At 36.3% G+C, this 25,742-nt stretch overlaps 1 protein-coding gene and 1 pseudogene across 1 annotated transcript in view; both read left to right on the plus strand.

Moving 5' to 3' along the window:
• IQGAP2 (IQ motif containing GTPase activating protein 2) overlaps positions 1-25,670 on the plus strand; it is a 251,621-nt gene extending 225,951 nt beyond the window's left edge. Inside the window, exons 29-36 of the mRNA XM_039857724.1 lie at positions 6,364-6,466; positions 7,069-7,210; positions 14,205-14,292; positions 16,182-16,394; positions 18,052-18,212; positions 19,803-19,940; positions 20,978-21,086; positions 24,713-25,670. Of these exons, the coding sequence (XP_039713658.1) occupies positions 6,364-6,466; positions 7,069-7,210; positions 14,205-14,292; positions 16,182-16,394; positions 18,052-18,212; positions 19,803-19,940; positions 20,978-21,086; positions 24,713-24,826 (1,068 nt within the window). The 3' untranslated portion in view covers positions 24,827-25,670. The remainder of the gene's footprint in view (positions 1-6,363; positions 6,467-7,068; positions 7,211-14,204; positions 14,293-16,181; positions 16,395-18,051; positions 18,213-19,802; positions 19,941-20,977; positions 21,087-24,712) is intronic.
• LOC120598723 (60S ribosomal protein L23a-like) lies at positions 6-3,610 on the plus strand (annotated as a pseudogene).
• Positions 25,671-25,742: the final 72 nt, after the last annotated feature.

Below are 25,742 nucleotides of genomic sequence, written 5' to 3' on the forward strand. Positions count from 1 at the left end.
TAAGTGGGGTTGGAGAAGAGTCTTAGCAACGGACTCATGGTTCAGATGCCTGTTTCTTGAAAATGCTTAGTCTCTCTACAGGGCTTACTATAAGCTTTGCTGATACTCATATTCTTAATCCTAAGAAACCTTTGATTATCTATCCCTGACTCTTATACATTAGCAAAACTCCTCCCAAACAAGAAAAGTTTACTTTTTCCATGACCCATTTACAAAGTCAGATGATGCACATGCAGTTTAAGCCCTGAGCAGGGGGCCGGCCTCTCTCCCTTTCAGGAATCCTCTCAGCTTTTCCTGTAATTTTCTGGGAAAACGAGAATGTTTTTTCTATTCTAATGTTTGGATGTAGAGGAAATAAACAGGCTGCTTAAGGTCAGGGAAGAGAAAATACCCACATCCAACAATAGCCTCTTACAAAGACTCACTTCTACTGTTCTGAAAACCCCATTCTATTAGAAGCTGGCAGTTTCAGTCTGTGCTGTGTTATAATGTCTCCATTTGGTTCTCATGCAGATATCACCACCATGAGCCATTGCATGTATTAAGCGTTTTGGGGGGGCAGGGCAATTTGCTTGGCATTGGGACACCTTAGATGGCTTTTCAATTATTTAAAGTAAAAAGAGTGGCTAAGCATTGGGAGAGTTTTTGTTTGTTTGCTCATTTTTTAAAACCAGTTAGAACTTGTTTCCTGAAAAAATCTAGGTTCTTAAAAGGTACCCATTTCAAGAATACTTTTAGACCTTACTACTCCAAGTCAAGTCCTGGAAATGGGTGTGAAATGTGCCCCAGACCTTTCAAATTAAAACCTTCATTCTAACAAGATCCCAGGTGATTCAGATATACACACAAAAAAGTCAAGAAGCCCTGGATTAAGGATGCACTCAACTTCGGAAGATACACACTCAACTGGGGGGAAAGCCTAACAAATACACTCTTCTCAAAGGTCTTACCCCTTCCCCCATCACTTGAGATATATAACAAGTGGCAACATTAGCTGCTCAAAATTTCAGTCTTTATTAAGTTCTTCTAAGAAACTAAAGCTTGACTGCAAGTTTGGAAGAAAGATAGATCTACTTTTGATTTTCCTCTTTCAGAGTTGGAACAGGGAACCTCCTCAACATTTGCAACGAGCTCTCCACGAGTATTGTGGGTGACGCTAGACAAAGGCACGTCTGAATGACCAGCTGAAGGAATGAGTTGGTTGATTACACAAATAATGTATACTTCTTTTCTCCATATAGAAACATCCCAAATCACAAAGTAAACACATCTATCAGTGTATCATTTGCAAAAATAATTCTAACAAGTAGACTCATTCATATTTGGACAATAACCCATTCGTCTATTTCTGTGGTAGATTATCCATCTCAAAGAAAATGTCCACATGTTGTCTGCACATTTGCTGAGGGCAATATCCTTATGCAGAAAAGTGCTGGGAGTTTTTTTTAGAATGAGAGAATTTTTTCCCATGGACAACAGAGAGAAAATGTTATTGCATTAATTTAGACTGTTACTCTTTAAGGAGAAATAGTCTGTTCCTTTTGTTAACAAAAATTGAAAACAGAATCCAATCCTGGGAAATGTAGCCTGAGTGATTTGGAATTCTTTCATGTGTTAGGTTGGAAGCAGATGTAATAACATGAGAGTAATATAATTGCAGAGGAAGACTATCTTGTTTACTGTCTGTCTCAAGTGAAGAGGTGTCCATGCAGACACAATCATGACAGCACGACGTGCCAAGCCCATGGCCACATACTTAGCCCTTGTTCTCTAAGGAATATGTGGAACCTCAAAATAAGCTCTTTAATGAGACATTTTCAGACAGTTTAATGTTCTGTAATTATCAGAATAAAGGGGAGAAGCTGGCTCTCCCTTTCTAGAGACAACAACCAGATTAGCTGTCTTATTTCTGCAGAGGACAGGAACATAAATTTATCCATCTTGCTTATTTTATTCTTATCTCTGACTACCTTCTCCCCGTCCCCAAATTATCCTGTGTATGACCCTTCCAGATTTCATTATGTCCTTTATATCACCTCTCCTATATATATGTCTTTCTTTAAATCAATTCTCCTTTAAAAAAAAAAAAAAGTGTATATTTTTGCTTTAAAACAAAATAGCTCTTACTGTAGTGGAAAAACTAACATGCCTTGCAATAAATGGAAACGTTAAAAGTAAATAAATATGAAAACGGAATAGTTGCTTCCTTGAAACTAAGCATCTTGAGGCCTCCTCTCCCTTTCTTAAAACCCATTTAGCATGTGTCTGGGAATGTTAAGGAAAACTCAACATTGAACAGATACTCTCTCTACTAATCTTAAAGACTAAAAGAGAATGGAAAAGGAAGTAACCAAGGCAGTGTGGTACTGGCGTAAGGATAGACATACCAATCAAAGGGATGGAACTGAGAAACTAGAAATAAACTTTCAAAGTTATGGTCAATTCTTTTTCAACAAGGGGCTAAAACTGTTGATTGGGAAAATAATAGTCTTTTCAACAAATGGTGCTGGGGCAACTGGAAATCCCCATGCCGAAAATGAAGTTGGACCCCTTCCTTCAACCTTACACAAAAATGAATTCAAAATGGATCAGAAATCTAAATGTAAGGACTAAAAGTATAAAACTCTTGAAGAAAATGTAGTAGATCTTTGTCACCTTGAACTACACAGTGGTTTCTTAGCTGTGACCAAATGCAAAAGCAACAAAAGAAAAAAAAAATAGATAAATTGGACCTCATCAAAATTAAAAACTTTTGTGGTATAGACAGTGTCATCAAGAAATTGAAAATATAACCAGGGGAATGCGAGAAAATAATTGCAAATAATATATCTGATAAAGGACTTGTAGCCAGAATATACAAAGAAAACTTACAACTCAAAAGGACAAATAATCAAATTTAAAAACAGACAACTGTACATGAAAGAACATGATCAATAGAGTGAAAAGGCAGCCTACAGAATGGAGAAAATATTTGCAAATAATATATAAGCGCTTTTGTTCACAAACATGGTGCCGAAGGCAAAGAAGGAAGCCCCTGCACCTCCTAAAGCCGAAGCCAAAGCAAAGGCTTTGAAGGCAAAGACAGCAGTGCTGAAGGGGTCTACAGCCACAAAAGAAAAACAGAAGATATGCATGTCACCCACCTTTTGACGGCCCAAGCCACTGCGGCTCCGAAGGCAACCCGAATATTCTCGGAAGAGCGCCCCCTGGAGAAATAAGCTTGACCATTATGCCATCATCAAGTCCCCCCTCCCTGACTACTGGGTCAGCCATGAAGAAGACAGAAGAAACAATACACTCATGTTCATTGTGGATGTCAAGGCCAACAAGCATCAGGTGAGATAGGCTGCGAAGAAGCTCTATGACATTGACGTGACCAAAGTCAACACCCTGATCAGGCCTGATGGAGAGAAGAAGGCATATGTTTGTCTGGCTCCCGACTACGATGCTTTGGATGTTGCCAGTAAAATTGGGATCATCTAAACTGAGTCCAACTGGCTTATTCTAAATATAAAAATTTTCCACTGTAAAAAGAGTAAATATACATTTATAAGTAATTAATATCCAGAATATATATTTAAAAATCCCTACAACTCAGCAAACAAACAACAACCTGATTTTAAAAATGAGCTAAGGACATGAATAAAAGTTTCTCAAAAGAAGATATACAAATGTCTAACAAGCACATGAAAAGATGCTCGACGACTAGGAAAATCAAAAGCAAAATCACAATGATTTCGCCTTATTATATTACCAGAAACAGCCAATAAATCTACCATTCGATTTGGCAGGGTGGAGCAAGGGAGACGGTGGGAAATAACCACAGTGAGATACCACCTCACACCCATTTGATGCCTGTCTTCAAAAAAATAGAAAATTAGTGTTGGCAAAGATGTGGCGAAATTGGAATCCTTTTACACTATTGACGGAAATGTAAAATTGTACAGCTACTGTGGGAAATAGTATGGTAGTTCCTCAAAAAATTAAAAATACAATTACCATATGATCTAGCAATTCCATTTCTGGGTATATACTCAACAGAACTGAAAACAGAGTAGAAGAGATGTTTGAACACCTGTGTTCATAGCAGCATTATACAGTAGCCAAAAGGTGGAAGCAACTCAAGTGTCTATCAATGGATGAATAGATAAACAAAATGTGGTATCTACATACAATAAAATATTATTCAGCCTTCAACAGGAAGGAAATTCTGACACACACTACAACATGAATGAACCTTGAGGACATTATACTAAGTAAAATAAGCCAGTCACAAAAGGACAAATTCTGTATGATTCCAGTTACATAAGGTACGCGATAGTCAAATTCAGAGACAAAAAAGTAGAATGGTAGAATAGGAAGATGTCTTTTAATGTCTATAGAGTTTCAGTTTTGAGAGATGAGTTATGGAGATTGATTGTACAATGGGAATATACTTAACTACTGAACTGTACACTAAAAAATAGTTAAGATGGTAGATTTTATGTATATTTTACTACAATTAAAAATAAAAATGTTTAATGGACAAATGATCTGAATAGACTTTTCTCCAAGGAAACCTTGTACTATTGTACTTTGCTTTATCACACTTCACAGATGTTGCATTTTTTTACAAATTAAAGGTAAGGTCCTCCACCAGCAAAAAGAACACGACTCATTTTATTGCAATGCTTTTTATTGGGGTGGTCTGGAACTGAACCAAAATATCTCCAAAGTATGCCTGTACAAATGGCCAATAAATACATGAAAAGATACTCATCATCATCGTTAGTCATCAGAGGATGCAAATCAAAACCCCAGTGAGGGTATCAACTACACACCCACTGGGATGGCTAGAATCAAAGTCAGGTAATGACAAAAGTTGGCAAGGTTGTAGAATAATTGAAACCCTCATACAGTGCTAGTGGAAATGTAAAATTGTGCAGCCACTTTGGAAATCGGTTTGGCAATTCCTAAATGGTAAACATGGAATTGCTATATGGTGCAGCAATTCCACTCCTAAGTATGCACTCAGAAAAAATTGAAAACATATGTTCATACAAAAAGTTGTACATGAATGTTCATAGCATCATAATAGCCAAAAAGTGGAAACAAATGACCATCAACAGATGAATGAATTAAGTGACATCTCCATGTAATGGAATATTCAGCAATAAAGAGGAATGAAGTACTGATTCATGCGACAACATAGATGAAGCTTGAAATCATTCTTCTCAGTGAAAGGAGCCATTACAAAAGGCCACAAATTGTATGATTCCATTCATATGAAGGTCTAGAACAGCTAAATCTACAGAGACAGAAAGTAGATGAATTGTTTCCAGGGCCTAGGAGGGAGAGGTAATGGGAAGTAACTGCTAATGAGTACAGTTTCTTTTAGAGAGATGAAAATGCTCTGAAATTCTACAGTGGCGATGGTTGCAATATTCTTTGAATATACTAAAAATCATCACATCATACATTTTAAATGAGTGGATTTGATGGTATGTTAATTATATCTAAATAAAGCTTTTGAAAAAAATAGATTGAAAGTGGAAAAGAATAATTGTATCATCACGATTCAGAGTTTTGTGAGATAGTTACTCAAAACAACTAAAATTATATTTCATATCACCAGGAGTACCATACTTTGGAAACATTGTTTTGATTCTAAATGCAAACAAAAGCAGATGTCCGTCATGGTTTTCCCCTCCAATGCTGCTTCTCCTCCACAGTCGAGAATGTTTCCTCTAAGACCTGGCAAAACACCCCAGCGGTGTTACTCATCTTTGATCCTTTTTTGGGGATGGAGAAAGGAGGAACCTGCTGGTACATCTAGGTCTCAGGCCAAGGAACCATACAGGCATTTCCCCCATTCCTACTCATCAAAGACCTTTAGTGCCAGACAGATTAAAATAGCTAATAGAGGTGATTTTTAAAATAGCTATAGTATTTGATTACTGCATAATTTTTCTCTGAAGAGATATGGAAATGCTCTTCCAGTTGGCTACCAGTGTTAACCAAGAGACTTCTCACTGTTTTTTGATTCTTTCCCCCAACTTTGACTTTCTTTTATAAAGATGGAGTGGAGCATAGGAGTTAGGAGGAAAGCTGTGCCTCAGCAGATCTTGCAAAGTATTGCTGAAAGAGGGTTTATGAGCAACTTTCAAAAAGCTACAATTTCTCTGTGAAGAGTAGGCACTTCTCTCTAAGATGAAATAAAAACTGTATCTCTCTGTGGTCTCTAATTTTAATAAACGTCAGACACATGTTTAAGATTCAAATAATATCAGAAGAAAATTATGAAAAACTGGAAAGGGAACTATGTAAATATGGTAGCAGTAGAGAATTTACTTTTTATCTTTGTGTGTTACTTTCTATACAAAGCTCCTGCTGGAACACAGGGAGGCAATTGCACCTGAAAAACATGACTTACTGAATGAACTGTTGGAATTGCTGGGAGAAGTACCTAATGTTGAATCTTTTCTTGGTAAGAGCTTATACTTTCTACTTACCCTCTGGCTTGTATTTAGTAGGTTGGTTGGTTGGTTGGTTGGTTGGTTGGCTGGTTGGTTGGTTGGTTTTTCCTATCCTACATCAAAATGTTTTTGGAATTTGATACCTAAGTTTATTTAAAAGATAATAAGTACACTAGCTACTTCCTACATTTAAGATTCTGTAATTTGTAGTATCCTAGATTGTAAAAACAATTTGATATTCTTGAAGGTAAGTTGTAAATATATCAAAAAAGGATTTGTCAACCTCTGTTACAAAGAAAAGAGCTAAATGTCTTGCTCTGTTCTCTAAGGATTTCAATAGTTCTTTTTTTTAGTAATTTTTTCTTATTTTGAATATCTATGTCTCGTTATTTTAATGTTTAAATCAAGGATTCTAAGAGCCACTTTAAGTATGTTGGAATGTGTTTTTTTTTTTATGAAGACCATGATCTCCCGTCCAACTACTGAGACTTTTTTTTTTTTATTTTATTTTTATTGTGACATTGGTTAACAAAATCGAATAAGTTTCAGCTGTACATTTTAACAGTAAGGCATATATATATATTTATACTGTGTAACAATGTTTGTTTCACAGGAGAAGGAGCCATTGATCCCAATGACCCTAACAAGGCAAATACACTAAGTCAGCTCTCAAAGACTGAGATTTCCCTTTCCCTGACAAGCAAGTACGACCTAGGAGATGGTGAAACTATAGACAGCCAAAGCCTCATGATAAAGTAAGTTTGGGACTTATAGGGCACATGTCTCCAATTAATCGTCTTAAATTGGACAAATTCAAATAAGACTAAATCCCCAAATAATTCATGTTAGAGTGTCTAAATATGGAAATACATTATGTTTATGCATCAAACATCTAACCAAACAAAGGATAATAGACTTTATAATTTAAGGGGGAACTAAATATTACAATAGTTTTTAAAGCTTGTCTTCTTTTTTTGTTTTCCATGTTGTCATGTGATTCCTTTCCTTTAAGAAATGATTAACTCAGCCTGTGAAAGTCCGTAGATAACTCAAGAGAAATATCTGTTTCAGAGTGGTCAAAAGACTAGTGAGGAAATACCTCGAATCAAATTTAATTTGTGATATAAAATGGTAATGTAAAGGCGCATGCACAATGCTATTATCTGATTTATTAGCCTTCCTTCCTATTAAACTAAGACTGGATATGTTTACCAGCTTTGACTTTATTTAGACCCTACTTCCTGCCGCCAAAGATTTCAAATGAAACGTTCACGTTTTTGTTAATAGGGTATTGTTTCCATCAAGGCATCTTGGATATTCTACACCAATTTTTTACACATAGAGTAAGAAAGAATGAGATCCGTGATAATACCATAAATTAAAACACCATAAACTAAAAACACTTGCTCACCGAACAACACAGTTTTTAAGAACTTACATAAACAAAAGGATACATGTTAGCACATTAGAGCAGTTGTGTATTGGGATGAGATGGAGAATGGAAGTGGGAAATAGAGATAAGAGGGATTAAGTGTGTATATAAATAATACTTCACAGATCGCTTCCAAGCTACATGTCTTGAGTTCTGAGATTATTTTCATTTGTGACAAGAGCTTTCAGTTCTGCCACTGACATGCTCCAGACAGTACTCATTTCCAGTTGATTTTTTTCCAGATATTCAGTCACCCATGAAAATGGCCAAAAAAAGCTTACTTGGTATGCTGTGTTATGATATGTGATGTTTCCATTAGGCTTGTTTATTTTTGTCCTCAGATCATCTAAGGCTCCATTTGTTCAAGTAGCAAATATCTGAGTACCTACTTTGTGTCCACGGCACGGGGCTTGATGCTAGGGAGATGAGCAAGCCAGTAACAGCACATTGACAGTCTGATGGTTGAGAGCACAGCTCCACTGCAGGACAGAAGAAAATGTACAGGACTTGTACACAACCTTGGCCTCATAAATTGAGGGCACTTCTTTTAGACTACTGATTACCAAGTCAGATTGAAATTGTGGAGCGAGAACACAGGGCAGGGCAACAGAGCAAAGAAAGAAAACTGTGCAGTCTATTGCCTGGGTTCCTCTGAGCAAGTGCCAATTATAAAGGTAACTGGAAATACAGATTGTGTGGTTCCTCTATGCAAGTATCCTATGATCTCATAAGCTTTGCCCTTGGAAATAATGTGAAGAAATGTTTTCATTTCTATTATTTGAACATCATTTTCTAAATGCGGTCAACTCAAATGTCTGCGTTAATGAATGGAAATCGCAACTTGAGTAGTCTAAAATATCAGATCTGAATAGCGTGTATGTTTATGCTTATTTCTGAATGTAAGTCTCCATGGTTCTGAGAATTTTTGGAATTCACATTTTAAAAGCCAAGCCATGAAAGGCAGGCACGTTGGCCAGTGATGTCTTAGCCAGAGAAACCTGGGCTTTGTCCTACCTGCCCTAGCCCTCACGTGGCTCTCTCCCAGCTTCCCACAGTACCTTGGAAACAAATAGTCACCCCTTTAATCTCTGGACTAAGTAGAGCCAGTCGGTGGTTTTGTTTTTATTTTTTTATTATGGTAAAATACGCATAACTTAAAATTTATCATTTTTAACCTTTTAAAGTGTACAATTCAGTGGCATTTCGTGTATTCAGAATGTTGTGCAACCATCACTAGTATCTAGTTCAAAAACATGTTCATCATCCCAAAAGTAAACCCCATATTCATTAAGCAGTCACTACCCGGGACCTTTGGGGCATCTTTCCAGGCCCTGCTCCCCAGTCTTTGGTAGCCACTAATCTGCTTTCTGTCTCTGAATATGCCCATTCTGAAAATTTTATATAAATGGAATTTTATATACAATATGTGGCCTTTTGTGTCTGGCTTATTTTATTCGGCATAATATATTTGGTTGAATAATATTCCGTTATATGGATACACCACATTTATCATGGATATTTGGGTTGTTTCCATATTTTGGCTATTGTGAATAGTAACTGCTATGAACATTTGTGTGGAAGTTTTTATTTGACCACCTGTTTCCAGTTCTTTTGGGTATATACCTAGGAGTGAAATTGCTAGGTCTTATGATAATTCTATGTTTAGCTTTTTTGAGGAACTGCCAAACTTTTTTCCACAGTGGCTGAGCCATTTTATATTCTCCCACGAGGTATGAGAGTTTCGATTTTTCCACATATTCACCAATATCCTAGTGGGTATAAAGCATAATATCTCTTTGTGGTTTTGATTTGTATTTCCCTAATGATTAATAATGTTAAACATCTTTCTATGTGCCTGTCAGCCATTGTATATCTTCCTTATAGAAATATCTATTCCAGTCGTTGGCCTATTTTTTTTAATTGGATTGCTTGTCTTTTGTTGCAGTGTTGTAAGAGTTCTTTATATATTCTGGATAGTAAACCCCTATCAGATAATCTTTACCCCCATTCTATTGGTTGTCTTTTTATGCTCTTGGCAATATCCTTTTCTGCACAAAAGTTTTTTAACCTAATGAAGTCCAGTTTACATATTTTTTTGTTGTTGTTTATGCTTTTGGTGTCATAAGAATTCGTTGCCAATAAACGTCATGAAGATTTACTCCTATGTCTTCTTCTAAGAGTTCTATAATTTTAGCTTTTACATTTAGGTCTATGATCCCTTTTGAGCTAATTTTTATGTATGGTGTAGGGTAAGGGTCCAATTTCATCCTCTTTTGTATATGGATACTGAGTTAACCCACCATCATTTCTTAAAGAGACTGTCTTTTCTCCATTGAATGGTATAGGCACCCTTGTCGAAAGCTAATTGACCATACAAGTATGGCTTTCTAGACTCTCTATTCTATTTCATTGGTCTAGATATCTCTCCTTATACTAGTACCACATTGTGATGATCACTGTGGTTTTCAAGTAAATTTTGAAGTGGGAAGTGTGAGTCCTCCAACTTTTTTTTCCCCCTAGATTTTTTTGGCTATTTGAGGTGCCTTGCAATTCCATGTAAATTGTAGGATCAACTTTTCCATTGATACAAAAAAGGCTATTGGCTCATTATCTGATAATTCACTGCTTTCATAGACTTCTGGCTTCTAGAAGGCCTTCCTTTGAGCACACTTCAAAATCCTACTATTGGCGGAGACCTTTACTTTCACTAATTAGCCATAAGACTCAGAGCAAGTCACCTAACCATCAATTTTCTTATCCAATCAAATAGAGAAGTGGGGAGAGAGAGAGGGAGAAAGAAAGGCTATGACGAGCAAATGAAGCCATGCATTAACATCTTATAAATTAGAATTACACAGTTGTAAATCTCATTATAACTTATGATTCAGTGTAAAATATGTGAGCCTTATGGCTTTTATTAAGCTTGTTTTTCTACAAAAATATGTGTGTTTAAATAAAAGGCAATATTTGTGGTTTTTAATCATACTTAGCTGCCAAAGTGCTTAAGTTGTCATCTCTTAAGAATTTTTTTTCTATCACATGATTCAGTTTAGGCATCCATCATCCCAATTGAGAGATTTCCTTGCCTTTGGTCCAAACTGACATGAGTACTAAATGACTAATGTGTTGTTTGAGGTAGGGTGATAAAAATATATAATCATGTTATTAGAATTTTAAACAATTGGAAATATCCCTTAATTGCCACAAACACTAAATTTCTTTCAAGCTTGTAAGACAATGACAGAGGAGGAGGTTCAGGAATGCTACTGGTTCAAGTATAATAACAGGTGCCACATGAGTAGTCAAACCTAAGGAGCCACACCAGTTGACAAACACCATGTGGTCTCATTTACCGACAGTGGGATTCGAGCACAGCTATGATGAATAAACTGATGTATTTTTTTTTTCTTAATTCTTCCTCAGAGTTGGATACATCAACATTCAGATAGGGCACAGAGTCCTTGGTTTTATCAGCCTGTCTTACATATTGTTTGAACAGTCATGGGATCAATATTCTAACCAGTTGATTTATACTGGTCAGACCATATCTAGAATATTGTGTTTGCATTGGGCTAGGGGAAGGGGACATGTCTTAAGGTCATTGGCAAACTGAAATGTGAGCAGGACTATGAACTCTCTTTAAATCTAATTGTGAAGAGGCTTAGGGAAATGAGGGGTTTCACTTGGAAGAAAGAAAGGTAGTAGAAGAGAGAATGAAGTCATGGTTCTGGCATCTCTCGGCAGGTTTATGAGGGCTGATGATGTGGAAAGGGAATCCAACTTGTTTTCTGCAACTCTAGAAAATAGAGAGTGATCTTTGTGTAACCATTGAACCTCTTAGATCTTAGTTGCCTCATTTGTAAAATCAGAGGTTAGACTGTTTCCCAAAGGTCCCCCCTAGTGCTGAAGTCCTATGACAATTTGGTCCAGTGAGTGGACATCACTGGAGGGCAGGCCTCTCAGAGTGAGCTTCCCTTTTAAGAATGGAATGTTCCAATGCTGCACTTGCCAAAAGAAATTGGATATGAGCCACGTAAGTAATTTTAAACTTTCCAGAAGCCATACTTTTATAAAACAGGTGAAATTAATTATATTTTATTTAACTCAATATAGCCATAATGTTATTTCAATATTTAATTAGTGTAAAAAACTGTTAATGAGACAATTGTACATTTTTTCATACTAAGCCTTCAAACTCCAGTGTGTATTTCATGCTTACAGCACATCTCAGTTTGGACTAGCCACGGTTCAAGTGCTCAAATGCCACCTGTGGCCAGCGACTGCCATTTTGGGCAGCACAGCTTTAGTGACCGTGTGAGTGCTTACCACATGTCAGACTCTAGCAAAAGGCTTTGCATACATCTTTTCATTCAGTCCTTGCATCAGTCCTCAGAGAGATTCCCATTATGTAAATGGGGGCAGGGGGGAACCTATAGGGATTATTTAATTTGTACAAATCTGCACAACTAGTAAGCAACAGCAGCCCCAGTTCGACCTCAGCTCTGTCTGATCCCAATGTTCTTAACCACTGGGCACACTGCAGGCGAGGTGGTGACTTCCCTGTCATGAAACTGGATGTAACTTATACATGGGATGTCTGGGGTAGAACTTTGGCAGTGGATTCCACAGGCCTGACATAAAGCAAAATTCCAAGGAAAGAGTCTGTATGGGCAGTTTATTCCCCAGCAATTCTTGGGCAAATAAACCTCCTTTGTCTCTGTCAGGGCACATTTTAGTAACCCCAGTCATTTTAGTCATCAGATAGCTTCTCTAAAGAGAGATGAGCTAGGAGTTTCTTGGAAGCGTATATCATAAGTAGTTCCTAGAATATTATTTCAAATAAGAGACAGTCACTGTGTTTACATTTTTTAAATCATCCAAAGCTTTTATTTTTAACTCAATGTTCCTGTTTAATATATGTATAATGATGATTGGGGGAAGAGGTTACATGCGGAGGAATGACACTTGGCTCTCTAAGCGGCCTTAGGAACAGTGCCATGTCCCACGTGGCTATAATTAGCTGGGTGCCCACCTTTGACTCTTGGCAGAGTGTTTATCTGTGCACTCGCAGACAGTCCATAAATCCCCAGCAGTGAAGGGTCATGGGTCATAGGAAATGGTTGTGATCATTCTTTTCATACAGACTTGCAATAAGTAAGAAGTAAGAAAAATAATATTTACAGATGGTTTATCGGATTTTATTCTTTTTTAAAAAATAACATTTTTTGAATTAACTAAGGGTTTACTCTGTCATTTGGGAGCATTTGCCCCATGCTTCCAAACTTAATAATGTTTTGTTTGCATTTTCCAATTTTCATGCTGTGTGAACATTTCTTGTTGCAGTTGAGGAAGAAATTCATCATCCAATGATACCGTGTAATGCCTTTGAAAGAACAGAGGTTAAATGCAACAACAGAACTGCAATAAAAATGAAACTTAAGACAATGAAAGAGATGTTTAGAACTTAAGGCAACTTCTGTTTGTTTCCTTTTTTTGGAAGGAAAGCTATATCCAGTAATACTGTCCCCATATTACATAAAAGTGAGCAAACTTGACCATTTGCCTTTAGGAAGAGGTGGCTGATTACCATAAAGAACACGTATGGAAAAATACATGGTTTTAGCACTTTCAGAGGAGTTTTCCAGCTCCTAACTTTCTACAGAGCAGCTCTTCTGTTCTCTACCACCTGAAGACAAGAACCCGAGCCAATGTATTAGTTTCTCCACCAGATCTGAGGTTCTTAAACACTCATCCTCCTCGTTGCTGTGTCAGCCAACAGCCAAAGCCTCCACAGCCCACACAGGACTTCTGCTCATGCTGGCCTTCTAACTGTTTCTCAGAGCAAGAAGGCTATCAGTTAGTCTGTTTCCTAAGTCTTATGATGTATTAAACAGGCTCAGAAGTTTAAAGTTATTAAAGTCAGGAAAGGGGGATATTAGATATCATTCTTGCACCCTCTAGAGCAGCGGGCCAAATCAGCACTTGTCCCTCCTGCTCATCAAAAAGTAGTCTCAGTCTAAAAAGAAGAAAAAGCATTTAGAAAAGGAACCTTATGCCATGCTGTACCTGTGTCTCTACTGACAGTGTAATCCTACTACATCATGCATATAAGACCCAGACTTTAATTATCAAGCATTCACAAACTTTTGGGAGCCTTAGTGCAGATGTGGTGAATTTCTGCAAGATTGTTTTATTTCAAGGGATTATCTTTGAAGCTTCATTTTTGTATGTGTTTGTGCACTCACTCAGGAGAAGCGGATTTTCATACATCAGTACTACTGTCTGAAAGTCTTTCTCTTCTTTCTCTATTTTGTAAGGACCAAAAAGCTGATAATCGATGTAATCCGGAACCAGCCAGGGAGCACATTGACAGAAATCTTAGAGACACCAGCCACTACACAACAGGTAATTCATCTTTGAATGTAAAATAAGTTCTACAGATATATTATTATATATTAACATATATAATAATCTTTATTAATCTTCATGCCAAATGTTTACTGTTATCTCAGAGAAACTATATCTGACATGGTTTGGAAGTAAGGAATTTTATCTATTACTCTGGCCAAAGAGTTCAACTATATATAAAATCCATAGAGTGTATCAATGGAAATTAAATAGAAAACATAGCACCAAATTTATGCTGAATATAACTTTGTCCTATACTAGGAAGATAGTTCTGGGTCTTTCAAAGCCTCTGAATGTTCAGCATAAACTTTATCAGTCAGTGGATGGGCAGATAAGTCTGTTAAGAGGTAGGTCTGGTCTACAGGATGTAGAAAAATACCTTTCATATTTTATATATTTCCTAAATTGAAGAAACAAAGAAGTGTCTCACATTAAAACTGTTTTCTAAATACTTCAGAAGCGAATGTCTTGAGTCCGTTGGGTCAGAGCACCATTATTGTGGTGTAAGTAAAGTTTCATAACAAAGTTTTATTATTAAATTTTTTATCAACATCTTTTAAATACAGCATTGTTTAGTTCTGAATTAATTTCATTGTTATTGCTTTAGTATCAATAATTGCCACTTCCTAAACAAAAATTAACAAAATTATCTAATTAGTTACTTCTGAGCAGAGCTACACATAATATTCCTGAATCATTCTTAATTTAATTGATTGCCAAGAAATAATTCTGTCACAGTTTTTAATTTAAAAAATATAAAATAAAACCAGGTTGTTTGTTGATATATGAACATTTTTTTAAAAACAATATGGGTGGAATATCCTACTAATTTTGTATGAGAATTTTAGTTCTTATTGGTATTTCCTTTTTCCCCAAATGTAGCGTAATCTCTAAGAACATAGACTTCTGAGATTAAGCATAGCTCTGAATATCCTAGTTGGGTAACGATGGGCACTTAGAAATATTTCTATGCCTCAGTTTTCTCAACTGTAAATGAGAATAATAATAATATTCAATTTATGGACAGGAATAAAGGAGCTAAAATATGTTAAGAGGGCAGAATAATGTCTGGCACATATGAAGTGCTCAGTAACGTTGGTTACTGCTGCTGCTGTTGTTCTTTACTGCTAACCCGGTAAACTGTTCCTGTGTCTATAATGTTGACCTGTCCAACATGTGTCTGATAACGTTTCTAGCCTTAGACGTCATCTATTTGTCCATCAATTGTGTAGCATAGTGAAATAGAAATATCACCAGTCTCTTTTTATTATTGGTTTTTTTTTTAAACAAATTATCCAAATTTATTCATTGATTTACTCATCATTTATTTGGGAACTTCTTGTATGCTAGGATACTCTTATTCTCTTTGGTTCAAAGAAACTCCAGGTGTTTTAAAGATGGTAGTTTGAAAATGGTTCCCTTATCACAACAAAGGTCTCTGACTGCCTTCTTGGCTTATGAATCTCCATAAATATAGCTGATATGTAAAAGTTCAGTGGGTTCTGAAGGCCAGGTTTTAATGGATAATCTAGTTTTAGTTTCCTCAAGGAGACTATCCAGGAATTGAAATCCTTTCATCCAGGGAATTACAAAATATCAGTTATCCATTATACTATGTCCATTACTAAGGTGATTTCTTACCTTAGCTGTTAAGTCGCTATTAGAATTTTGTTCAAATTAGGCCTGCCTCTACTGCTATGTTTCTCAAAAATATGAAGTAATTCCTTCTCAAAGACCTATTTCAAAACCCATGAAGAATGCATTCTGGTCTTTGGACTTTGGATTGAGGACTTCTTTCATTTTGACATTAACTCGCCTTGTGCAGGTTCTAAAGCTGTGAGATAGGGGATCAGGGAAAAAGCAACATCTTGATATTCCCTTTTCAGGAAACAGATCATGCCACAGATATGGTGAGCCGTGCAATTAAAGATTCCAAGACTCCAGAAGAAATGAAGCATAGCCAGTCTATGGTTGAAGATGCACAACTTCCCCTTGAGCAGAAGAAGAGGAAAATCCAGAGGAATCTTCGGACATTGGAACAGATGGGACTCGTGTCATCCAAAAATAAATACCAAGACATTCTCAATGAGATTGCCAAGGTTTTTGGAAATAGTATTCTTTCTTCACTTAGCAGACATTTGCTAATCATTGGTCACATGCTGGGCAATCAGTGAGGTGACAAGAGGAATTCGTGGTTGTATAAACAATGGTCATTATGACCGATTTTTTAAGTTTTCAAAGCAATTGATGACTTTTACTAGAGAATGATCACAACTCCCCCAAATCATCAGGAAAGTTGACACACACTAGAAATAAATGACCAGGAAATGTAATAGGTTTTGTCTATACCTTTAAGCAATACCTACTGGTTTTAAAAATGACACTTTCAGGAGAGTTCTTTCTTAAGTTAACCGTTAGGGCTTTGCCCATTTGTCCTTAGGACCTGACACTGAGATGGTGACTCTATGTCACTGAGAATTTGCCTCTAAGTAGTTTAGCCTAAATGCTATTCTGACTTAAAGGTTAGTTTCTGTTTTCTCGTCCCATATTTTTACAGATGAGAAACTTCCTGAGAAAAGGATCTCAAATTAGTGCAAGGAAACATCACAGGAACTGGCTGAGATCTGTTTGCCAAGGATAAGGAAATTTGGTTTCAAAGGATATTTGGGTTCAAAGGACGTTTCATTTCTTTTAGCCAAACACACCAATTAAAATCAACCTGGAGGTTAAGGGCAGTTAAGTGATCAGAAAAAAATTTTAATTTTTTACCTTCTGCGAGGGAAACGCACTCAGCTTCATGCGTCTATGGAAAGTCATGGTCAGGTCTGGCATTAGGCTTATTCCTCCTAGCCTGAGTGACACATTTCTTTCTATAGCTCTGGGGTGGAAAATATTTCTCTTTGGCACTATGTACTGGAGAAGTCGATGCTTTTGACTTAAAAAAGAAAAAAGCTATCAGGAAGGCATTCACCAAAAGATTCTATTTAGTGAATTTTTACTTAACAAGAGTATGTTTGTCTGTCTGTATTTGAATTCCATGGGGAATGTTATTTTGTCCACAATGGAAAAATAATATTAAACAGGCACCATTTTCTTAAATGAAACATTTTCATAATTTACCAACTAGAATTACAAAAATAAATATCTGTAAGTTTTAAATGTAGCATAGTTTTGTAAGCTGTAAGCAGCTTTAATAACTTTATGTTCTAGGAACTCTATTTAAATCCAAGTATTAGTTATATAGTTATCAATGTTCATTGTTTTCAGTCAGTCTTGAGAGCCCATTTGTTGTTTTTGCAAACCTTGAGAATTTCCAGATTTAAAAATGTATTGATTTTTACTTTTTTCTAAAATGAATGCAATGATTAAATGTAAACCTCAGCGTATTCTTCAAAGTAGAATGTTCACAGTATGCTGAAGAAATTTCTCGTCTCCTCAGGTCTTCCTTGTGCCCTTTTTAAAACACTATTTTTTCTTAAATTAATTGTACAGTTATTCTAAAATTGCTTTTTTGCTTTTCTATCAAGAAAAAAATAAACCTTAACAACTCTCTTGAAGCAAAATATAGACACTTGCCAGTTACAAAGTGAAAAAGGGCGGGTGAGAGAGATTAAAATAAGGTAACTGAGATAAACTACAAGTTAACAGTCACAGATAGCGCTTTAATACTCGATGGTCGTCTTGTCCCAAATCGGCAAGATTGTAAAGCAAACTTCTGCTTAAATCTCATATCATAGCCTTTACTTGTCGTTTTAGGATATTCGAAATCAAAGAGTCTATCGTAAGCTTCGAAAAGCTGAGTTGGCAAAACTTCAGCAGACCTTGAAAGCACTTAATGAGAAGGCAGCATTCTATGAAGAGCAAATTAATTATTATGACACCTACATAAAGACTTGTTTAGACAACTTAAAAATAAAGTAAGTTAAAATCACATATTCAATTCATTTGTAATGTCATGATTTATATGGAGTGTCAATTCTTTTACATTCCTGGGCTGTTGGATAAGATTTAGAAGCAAACTTTTTACTTTATTTTATAGCCAAAAACTAGAATCTCAGTTTTAGGATTTACCACTGTGACCTAAGAAGTCAGGTGTGAATTTAGAAACTTTTTAATTCCCCATCAGCATAATTTCACACTTGAAATTAAAGTAGCTTACTCTGTTGTATTTTAAGCAAGTAGCTTTAACACTTGAGGAAGAACTTTCATTTGTCTTTTTCAGCGAAAGGTGTCTTTTAAGCACTATTAAAGACAAATTACTCTTGTTTTTGGAATGTTTACAATAAAGAGTATTTTATGTTCTTGATAACATCTGATAATTCCAGATGTTTGCTAACTGCACAGTGCAGTTTAATGACTTTAAATTGCTTAGTGCTTTTAAAAAATCATTATCGACACAAAGGACAAAATTTGGCAGTTCTCTGTTATCCATTAGCATACATATTATAGATTTTTAATATATGATAAAACCACTGTTAATGAGTATGATTTGCTCATAATTATTCTTATCACTAGACTAAGGTCAATACTAATAAAGTTTTAATTACCCATTTAAATATGTAATATATTTTTTTGTAATCATTGTAGTCAAATTGACAGTAGGAAATGATGCTGTATGGAAAAATCAATTACATTAATCTCAGAAGATTTGTTGAAGAGAAATAACCAAATTTAAGCCTCATTTGTTTGAACCATACTCATTCTGAATTTCAGTTCATTTGCTTGTGGCCTGTAAATTACTATACTCTATTCCTGGGAGGAAAACGTTGGTCAAGCTGACATTCTCTAGAAATAAAGTTGTTAAGGGTTTTCTTTACATATTTACTGCAACTACTTGAAGGCATCTTACAGTCCTTGCAGTCAGGTGAGCTGGATTTGGGTTCTGATTCTCTCTCACATTGTGTGATCTTGAACCAGTCCAATGAACTTCTCTGGAACCTTCTCTATTCTCATCTTCAAGGTGAGATTAAGAGTACCAGACTCACAAGTACTGTATGAGAGCCAAATGAAATAACATATAAGAAAGGAATTTTATTTATTTCAAAGCACTATGGAAATGTTAATTTTGTAAATGTGAGGCAATATTTATAAAGCACTTGGAACATTGCTAGCTACATTGTATTTGTTAAATAAATTAAAGCAGTCCTAGTGATACCTTTACTTAGCAGTGTGCAGCTCATGTTATTGCTCTAAAGCTGGCTTGCAAAATGACTTAATATAGCCACTTAGTTCAATATGCCTGAGAAAATAGAGTACTAGTTTTATGAAAAAAAATCTGTAATTCACACTTTAGTCACTTTGAAAATAGTGTTCCCTTAAGCAGTTCATAGTGAGGTTTTACTGCATGGGGAAAATTGTCATCTACTGCCACAAGATAGAAAGTTGCACGTCCAATGCCATGGCGGCCAGGCCTCAACAGTGAGATGCAACCCAGACCTGGTTATTGCACTACCAGAAACATCCGATTTGCCATCATGACGACAGACAATTTCTTCTTATTTTACTAGGAATTCTCGGAGATCAATTAAACTAGATGGAAAAGGAGAACCCAAGGGGACGAGGAGAGCAAAGCCAGTGAAGTACTCGGCAGCAAAGCTGCATGAGAAGGGTGTCCTGCTGGGAATAGACGATCTGCAGACAAACCAGTGAGTGTGACCTGGAATCTGCACAGAACTCAAACACCCTCTAATCGCCCCCATAAAATCTGACTCACATTTCTTTGGTTTCTTGTGGCCTTTGAAGAGAGCTTCATTTGGTCTATCAAGGCTTTCTCCTGATTACAGATGACAGGGGGAAAAGACATGTATTGTCATCTCTAATCTTCTTCCCATCAGGCCTTGAGCATCTAGTGTCGTGGGTTGTACAAAGTGCTGATCGAGTGGTTATGTTTCCCATGGCTTGTCCAGTGCATCTGGATTTGCCAGCCTCCCCGTTCCCTCCAAAAGAACTGAGTCATACAGTGAGAATAAAGACCTTCTTTCGGTTTTTTAATCAATGAGCTTATTTACAATTGAAAAATAGTGCCTTTCTAATTTTAAAGCCACGGACTGCATGCCGACGCCGGGGTCAGAGCCCCTCCGGCAGTGTGCTGTCAGTGTGTGTGCTTGAGCCCCACTCCAGGCGCCACTGGGTTCTTCATTTTTAAAGGCCCCATAAGCCCCGTACCCCATCACTCCCTTGTCCTTTGTCTGGGAGAAGCCAACCCCACTCCTCCTTTCTAACTCCTGCCTTCCCTCAAGGCCTGGCTTCTATTTCATTTATGCTAGCAAACGTTCTCCTCACTACACCAACTCAGAGAAAATGTTTCTTCATCATGGAAGTTTCTATAAAACTTGTCTAAAATACTCAACTGGCCTGTCAGTGGTATAAGTCAATAATTCTCATATTCTGTGAGTCTCATATATTTCCAACTATATCGTATGCTCTTTAAGAGCAAGAGCCATATTTTACTTTTTTTTTAAATTAAGCACCTACTTCAGTGCTCTATGAGCTACAGATCTCAACAAGAGCCTTCAAACCTAGTTTTAGTGAGCAGAGTTGGGGAAGGGATGGGAGGTTTGGGATGACTTCCTTAGTTTTTCCCAGTAGACCATTCACTAAGAACAGTAACTTAGGATTTCATTAATTTGTTTCAGCTTTAAGCATATACTTGCAGTTCCACATGTGTTCCTTTCTTCACTAGGTTTAAAAATGTTCTGTTTGATATCACATCTACTGAAGATGTGGGCATCTTCGATGTCAAATCAAAATTTCTGGGTGTTGAGATGGAAAAGGTGCAGCTCAATATTCAGGTAAGCTGGGATTTCTACAAACTGGGGGCAAGTTTTATAGTGTGGGTCATTTGTGGCTCCCCTGGCTTACACTCTTCATGACAACAATGAAGTTCAACAAAGGTGACCAATATAAGCTTTATTTGCCAATATTAGCAAGATTAGTTTTTAAAAGCTATGATTTTTCAAATTATTGGAACTTAAAATGCTTTTAGATGGCAAAAGCATAGCAGTTAGTTTTTCCATTCTGAAGCTGAGAGAGAATAATATGAAAGATTCAGAGCTATTAAGTAGAGGCTGGAAAGTTTCCTTTATTAGGAACTCGCATTTCTTTCTAAGAGTATATATGCCTAGGATTGGAACTTTCCCGATTTCATTGTGTCTTTCTCCTCTCTAGAACTGTTTTTACAACAGTTTTTTAAATCTATTTGTTAAATATTTGGGACCATATGAATGAAAGACATTGTGTAAAACAGATGGTCTATAAATTAAAAAATGGTGTTTGCAGTCTGAATTATTACTATTTTCTCATAAGAACCATATCTAAGCCAAAGATACTTGAACAAAAACTGAGAAATCCAGTTTATGTGTCCTAAAAAAAGGGAGCGTATAATCAAATGTTTAAGTTCATCCACTCCCAATCCTACTTCTTAATCCTTAGCACAGGATCAATTCACAGAAGTAACTGGTTTCTTCTTTTTCATATAAGAGTTTTTAAATGGAAGTGACAGTTATTTACCTAGGCCCCAAACTACTTGTTAAAGGGTTTCCAAGTATTCTGCATGTATCTACAGGAATCATCTTGATGAGCCACTGGGAGTGATGTAAGTTCCAGCTTTACTGCCTGCTCAGCCCATCGCCAACAGCCCTGTAGTTACCTCCCCTCCCCCTTCTTTTCTGTCTAGCAGTCCTTGTAGCTTAAAAAGAAAAATGGGAACTAAATGGGCATGATAAGGACATTGAGATCGTGGAGTAAATTAGAATACAGAGAGAAAATTAATGATACTACATAATTATGAAAAGTATACTTAGGCGAACTGTATTGTTTTCTAACTTTAATGTATCTATCTAACAATTTAACTGGAAGTCTTGAGTTACTTTATGTAACACTTAGATAAATATGGGAAGAGAAAGATGTTCTGTGGTGATGGTCCTTGGTTAGTGATTTTTCTCTAAAGGTGGCAGACATATCATGTGATTGCCAGGAAGGAAATGACCGAAAACCAATCAATATCAACTGGACAGATGAATCCCAAGTGACCGGGAGACATCTGTTTAGAAAAACCTCAGGAATTCCATGCAGCTTCCTTTGAACACTGGTACAAATACCAAACTTCACTTGCTCCTTTGTTAAGAGTTCAATATGCAGTAAGATTAGCTATTCACACCATTCACGTATGCATATAATTGATTGTGAAATGTTGCTCCATAGCTGAATGCAGGCGGCTAATAAGCCCTAGATTTATAAAGTCATTTCCAGCTACAGGATTTGCAAGGCTCACTGCAAAATGAAAATGCAGAGCCCTTTATTCAAAATTATTGAGAATTTCAAGATGATGACAGCAGAGCATTAAACTAAAGGTAGGACCTTTCTTATCATGAGACCCTGCACAGGTTGAATGCCCAAGGGGCTGGTCCTGCGTATAATAGCTGTCAGACATAAAATTAGACTTCTATTTATACATATGACTTTCAGACAATTACATTATCAGGTAAATTACCGAAGAGAAACATGATAACCAGGTCTGCAGTGTGAGTCAAAGACTGGAAACAGGACAGACATATCCAAGAGATCTAAGGGAGATAGATTCCTTCTAACATTATGTGTCTAGGTTTTCTTCAGCCCACTCTTCCCTTAGTTCCTAAAGATTATATCCTAATTATATTCTATAGCTATATACATAACAGGAAGGCGTGACTTATCTTCACATGAAGATATTCTGCTTATACAGATAATAGCCCATGTTTATACAGAGTTGGTGTTCTCTACCTTACCCATTTGAAAAACAGAGGTTTGGAGAGCCCATTATGGAAGAGGCAGCTGGAGTCCAAGCTGTTCATCCCTCTGCTCCACTGCCTGCCTCACGGGGTTCCAGTTGATCCTGACAAGACAAGGGTGGCTGACAAAAGAGTTTTTGCAAATACCTTGATTTCATGCCCAGTAATACCCCTGTCAGGCTATCAGTGTTCTCAGTTTACACACAAGGAAACAGAACTTCAGAGAGGTTATGTAATATTACAAGATCACATGTTAGCAAATGGTGGAGCTAAGGCTAAAATCTGGTCTTCCGACTTCAAGTGCGGTCACATTTTCTCTGCTTAACCATATTGGTTTCTTTTACAAGAGACTTGAATAAACAGATATTGCCTTTTCCAAAGGAAAGGTGATTCTCCACTACATTTTAATAGATAAAATCTTTCTTGATGAAAGAACTTCAATTCCCTATGGAATTTCTGTCCCAGAAGCATATCTAAATAATGTAAGGGTTTAGTTGAGTACAGTTGGAGGTAATTAAGGGAGTAGAGTAGGAAGCTGGCAAGAGCCAAGTTCTCTCAAAGATGATTCCAACTTCTGCAAGTAGCCTTGCTAAATATAGACCCGAGGCATTATCATTGAGAACCAAGAAGTTTTCAGAGCTAGAAACAAGAGAACAAGACCTGGGTATTAGTCTAGGGCCATTCAAGAATGATATCTTCTATTTGGGAAAGGCCTCCTGTCCTGTGTTATTGTGAAATATTACTGCTTAGTCTCATGTATATAGCTAGTGTGACCCAGTTACGAATTTTAGCGGGACAGTTTATTTTTTTTATTATACGGTAGCAATGAAACACAGAATGGTAGACTGACTTGGGAATGAGGCCTTGTTCTCAGTACAGGAACAGAAGTAGTCTAGATTGGGAGGAGTTGCTTTGTTCAGTGGTACTCCAAATTTTGATCACACATCTTCATCAGTAAATAGCATGGTCACTTTTTTCCATTTGTACATATTTATTTGTAAAGTGTACATGTTCCTACTACTATACTCAAAACGTGCTTTATAAAATGCATATAAAATTTAAATTTTACATATATTTTATACATTACAAAATATGAGAAAAAAAATCAAAACAAATAGTTCTAATCTCCTTTTTACTCCCCAGTGAATTGTCTTGCTCACTTCACTTTAGAAAACACTGCTCATCTAAAGGATATGCCTCATCTTGCCAGGACATTTGTTTTGAATTTTTCAATTAAAAATTAAAATTATAATTATATATCTGAATTAACTTAATCATAATGGTTTTCTTTCATATCATCTTTATCAAGTCTAAAAATCTATTTTCTTTCATCTAGATAAGTGATTCTGAAAATATGCCACCCAGACTAGTGATATGATCATTACATGGGAACTTGTTAAAAAGCAGATTCTTGGGCTCCACCCCAGAGCTACAAAATCAGAAAATCCTGGGGGTGGGGCCCAGCCATCTGTGTTTTAAGTAGCCTGTGTTTTTAACCAGGTGATTCTGATACACATTAAAGTCTAAGAACCCCCACCTAGGTCATTAGATCACTTTAATCTTATTTTTGTCAACAAATTCTTCTAGAATGTTTTTTAAATGTGCTAAATGATCAATTTGAGGTTTAATAATGTTCCTTACAATTTCAGGATTTACTGGAGATGCAATATGAGGGAGTAGCTGTAATGAAAATGTTCGATAAGGTTAAAGTGAATGTAAACCTTCTCATATACCTGCTGAACAAGAAATTCTATGGAAAGTGAAGTGCCTGCAGAAATTTCATGGATTCTGCATCGCCTGGATTGGGAAATGAATCCGTTTAGTATTTTTGTTTTTAAACATGATTGAAATCACTGCTTATAAACGTGTGATTGATTTTTTTAAAAAAGACCAAAACTATTCCGAGGAATGTACCCATTGTGCCTTTTTGATAATTTGATACTACAGTAGAATGATACACAAAATGAATTAATGTAAACTTTTACATTATACTGTGGAATAGGTACTCTGATTTAAAATTTTGAATATTTTGTGATTTGTTTTAAAGTAGGGAGAGAATAAATGTAGCTGACCAGGGACAAATGTGTAAACCTATTTTCCTATGAAAAAATATTTTAAATTTCCCAGTCAAATAATGGAATTCTTCATAGATTTTTTTTTTAATCTGTGGAGAAATGGAAACCTAATTATTTGTAATGACTTATTTAGATAGGTACTTAGTTCTGAGCCCTGTCTTCTGGGAGTTATCAATTTTAAAGAAAACTTTTGTGCAATTTAAAATGAAGTTTTTATAAGTCATTGAAGGTGACAATACAATAACACTTTCTGTATAAAATATATATTTTATGTGATTTATTCCTACTAAACGAAGTGCACTACTGCCTCATGGTAAAGACTCTTGTACCCTTGTATCCAGAGCCTTTAAGCAACTAAAGAACAAGGTGGATAGCAATCTTAGCCCCCCACCCCCACCCCTCACGATTTATTTGAATACTTCAATTGTGCCTCCAAGTTTTTGTAATGCAATAAAATCAGTATCTAGATGGTTTTTAAATGTATTCTTTGAAAATTGTTTCCTGTAAAATAAATGTTACCGAATTACCTTAAGTTGGCTTTTTAGTTGTTTTAATAAATGCAAATCATTTAGTGAAGACGTTTCTTGGTGGGACTTATCAAAAA

Source organism: Pteropus medius, unplaced genomic scaffold (genome assembly GCF_902729225.1).
Source record: "Pteropus medius unplaced genomic scaffold, Ma_sr-lr_union100, whole genome shotgun sequence".
Lineage (NCBI taxonomy): Eukaryota > Metazoa > Chordata > Mammalia > Chiroptera > Pteropodidae > Pteropus > Pteropus medius.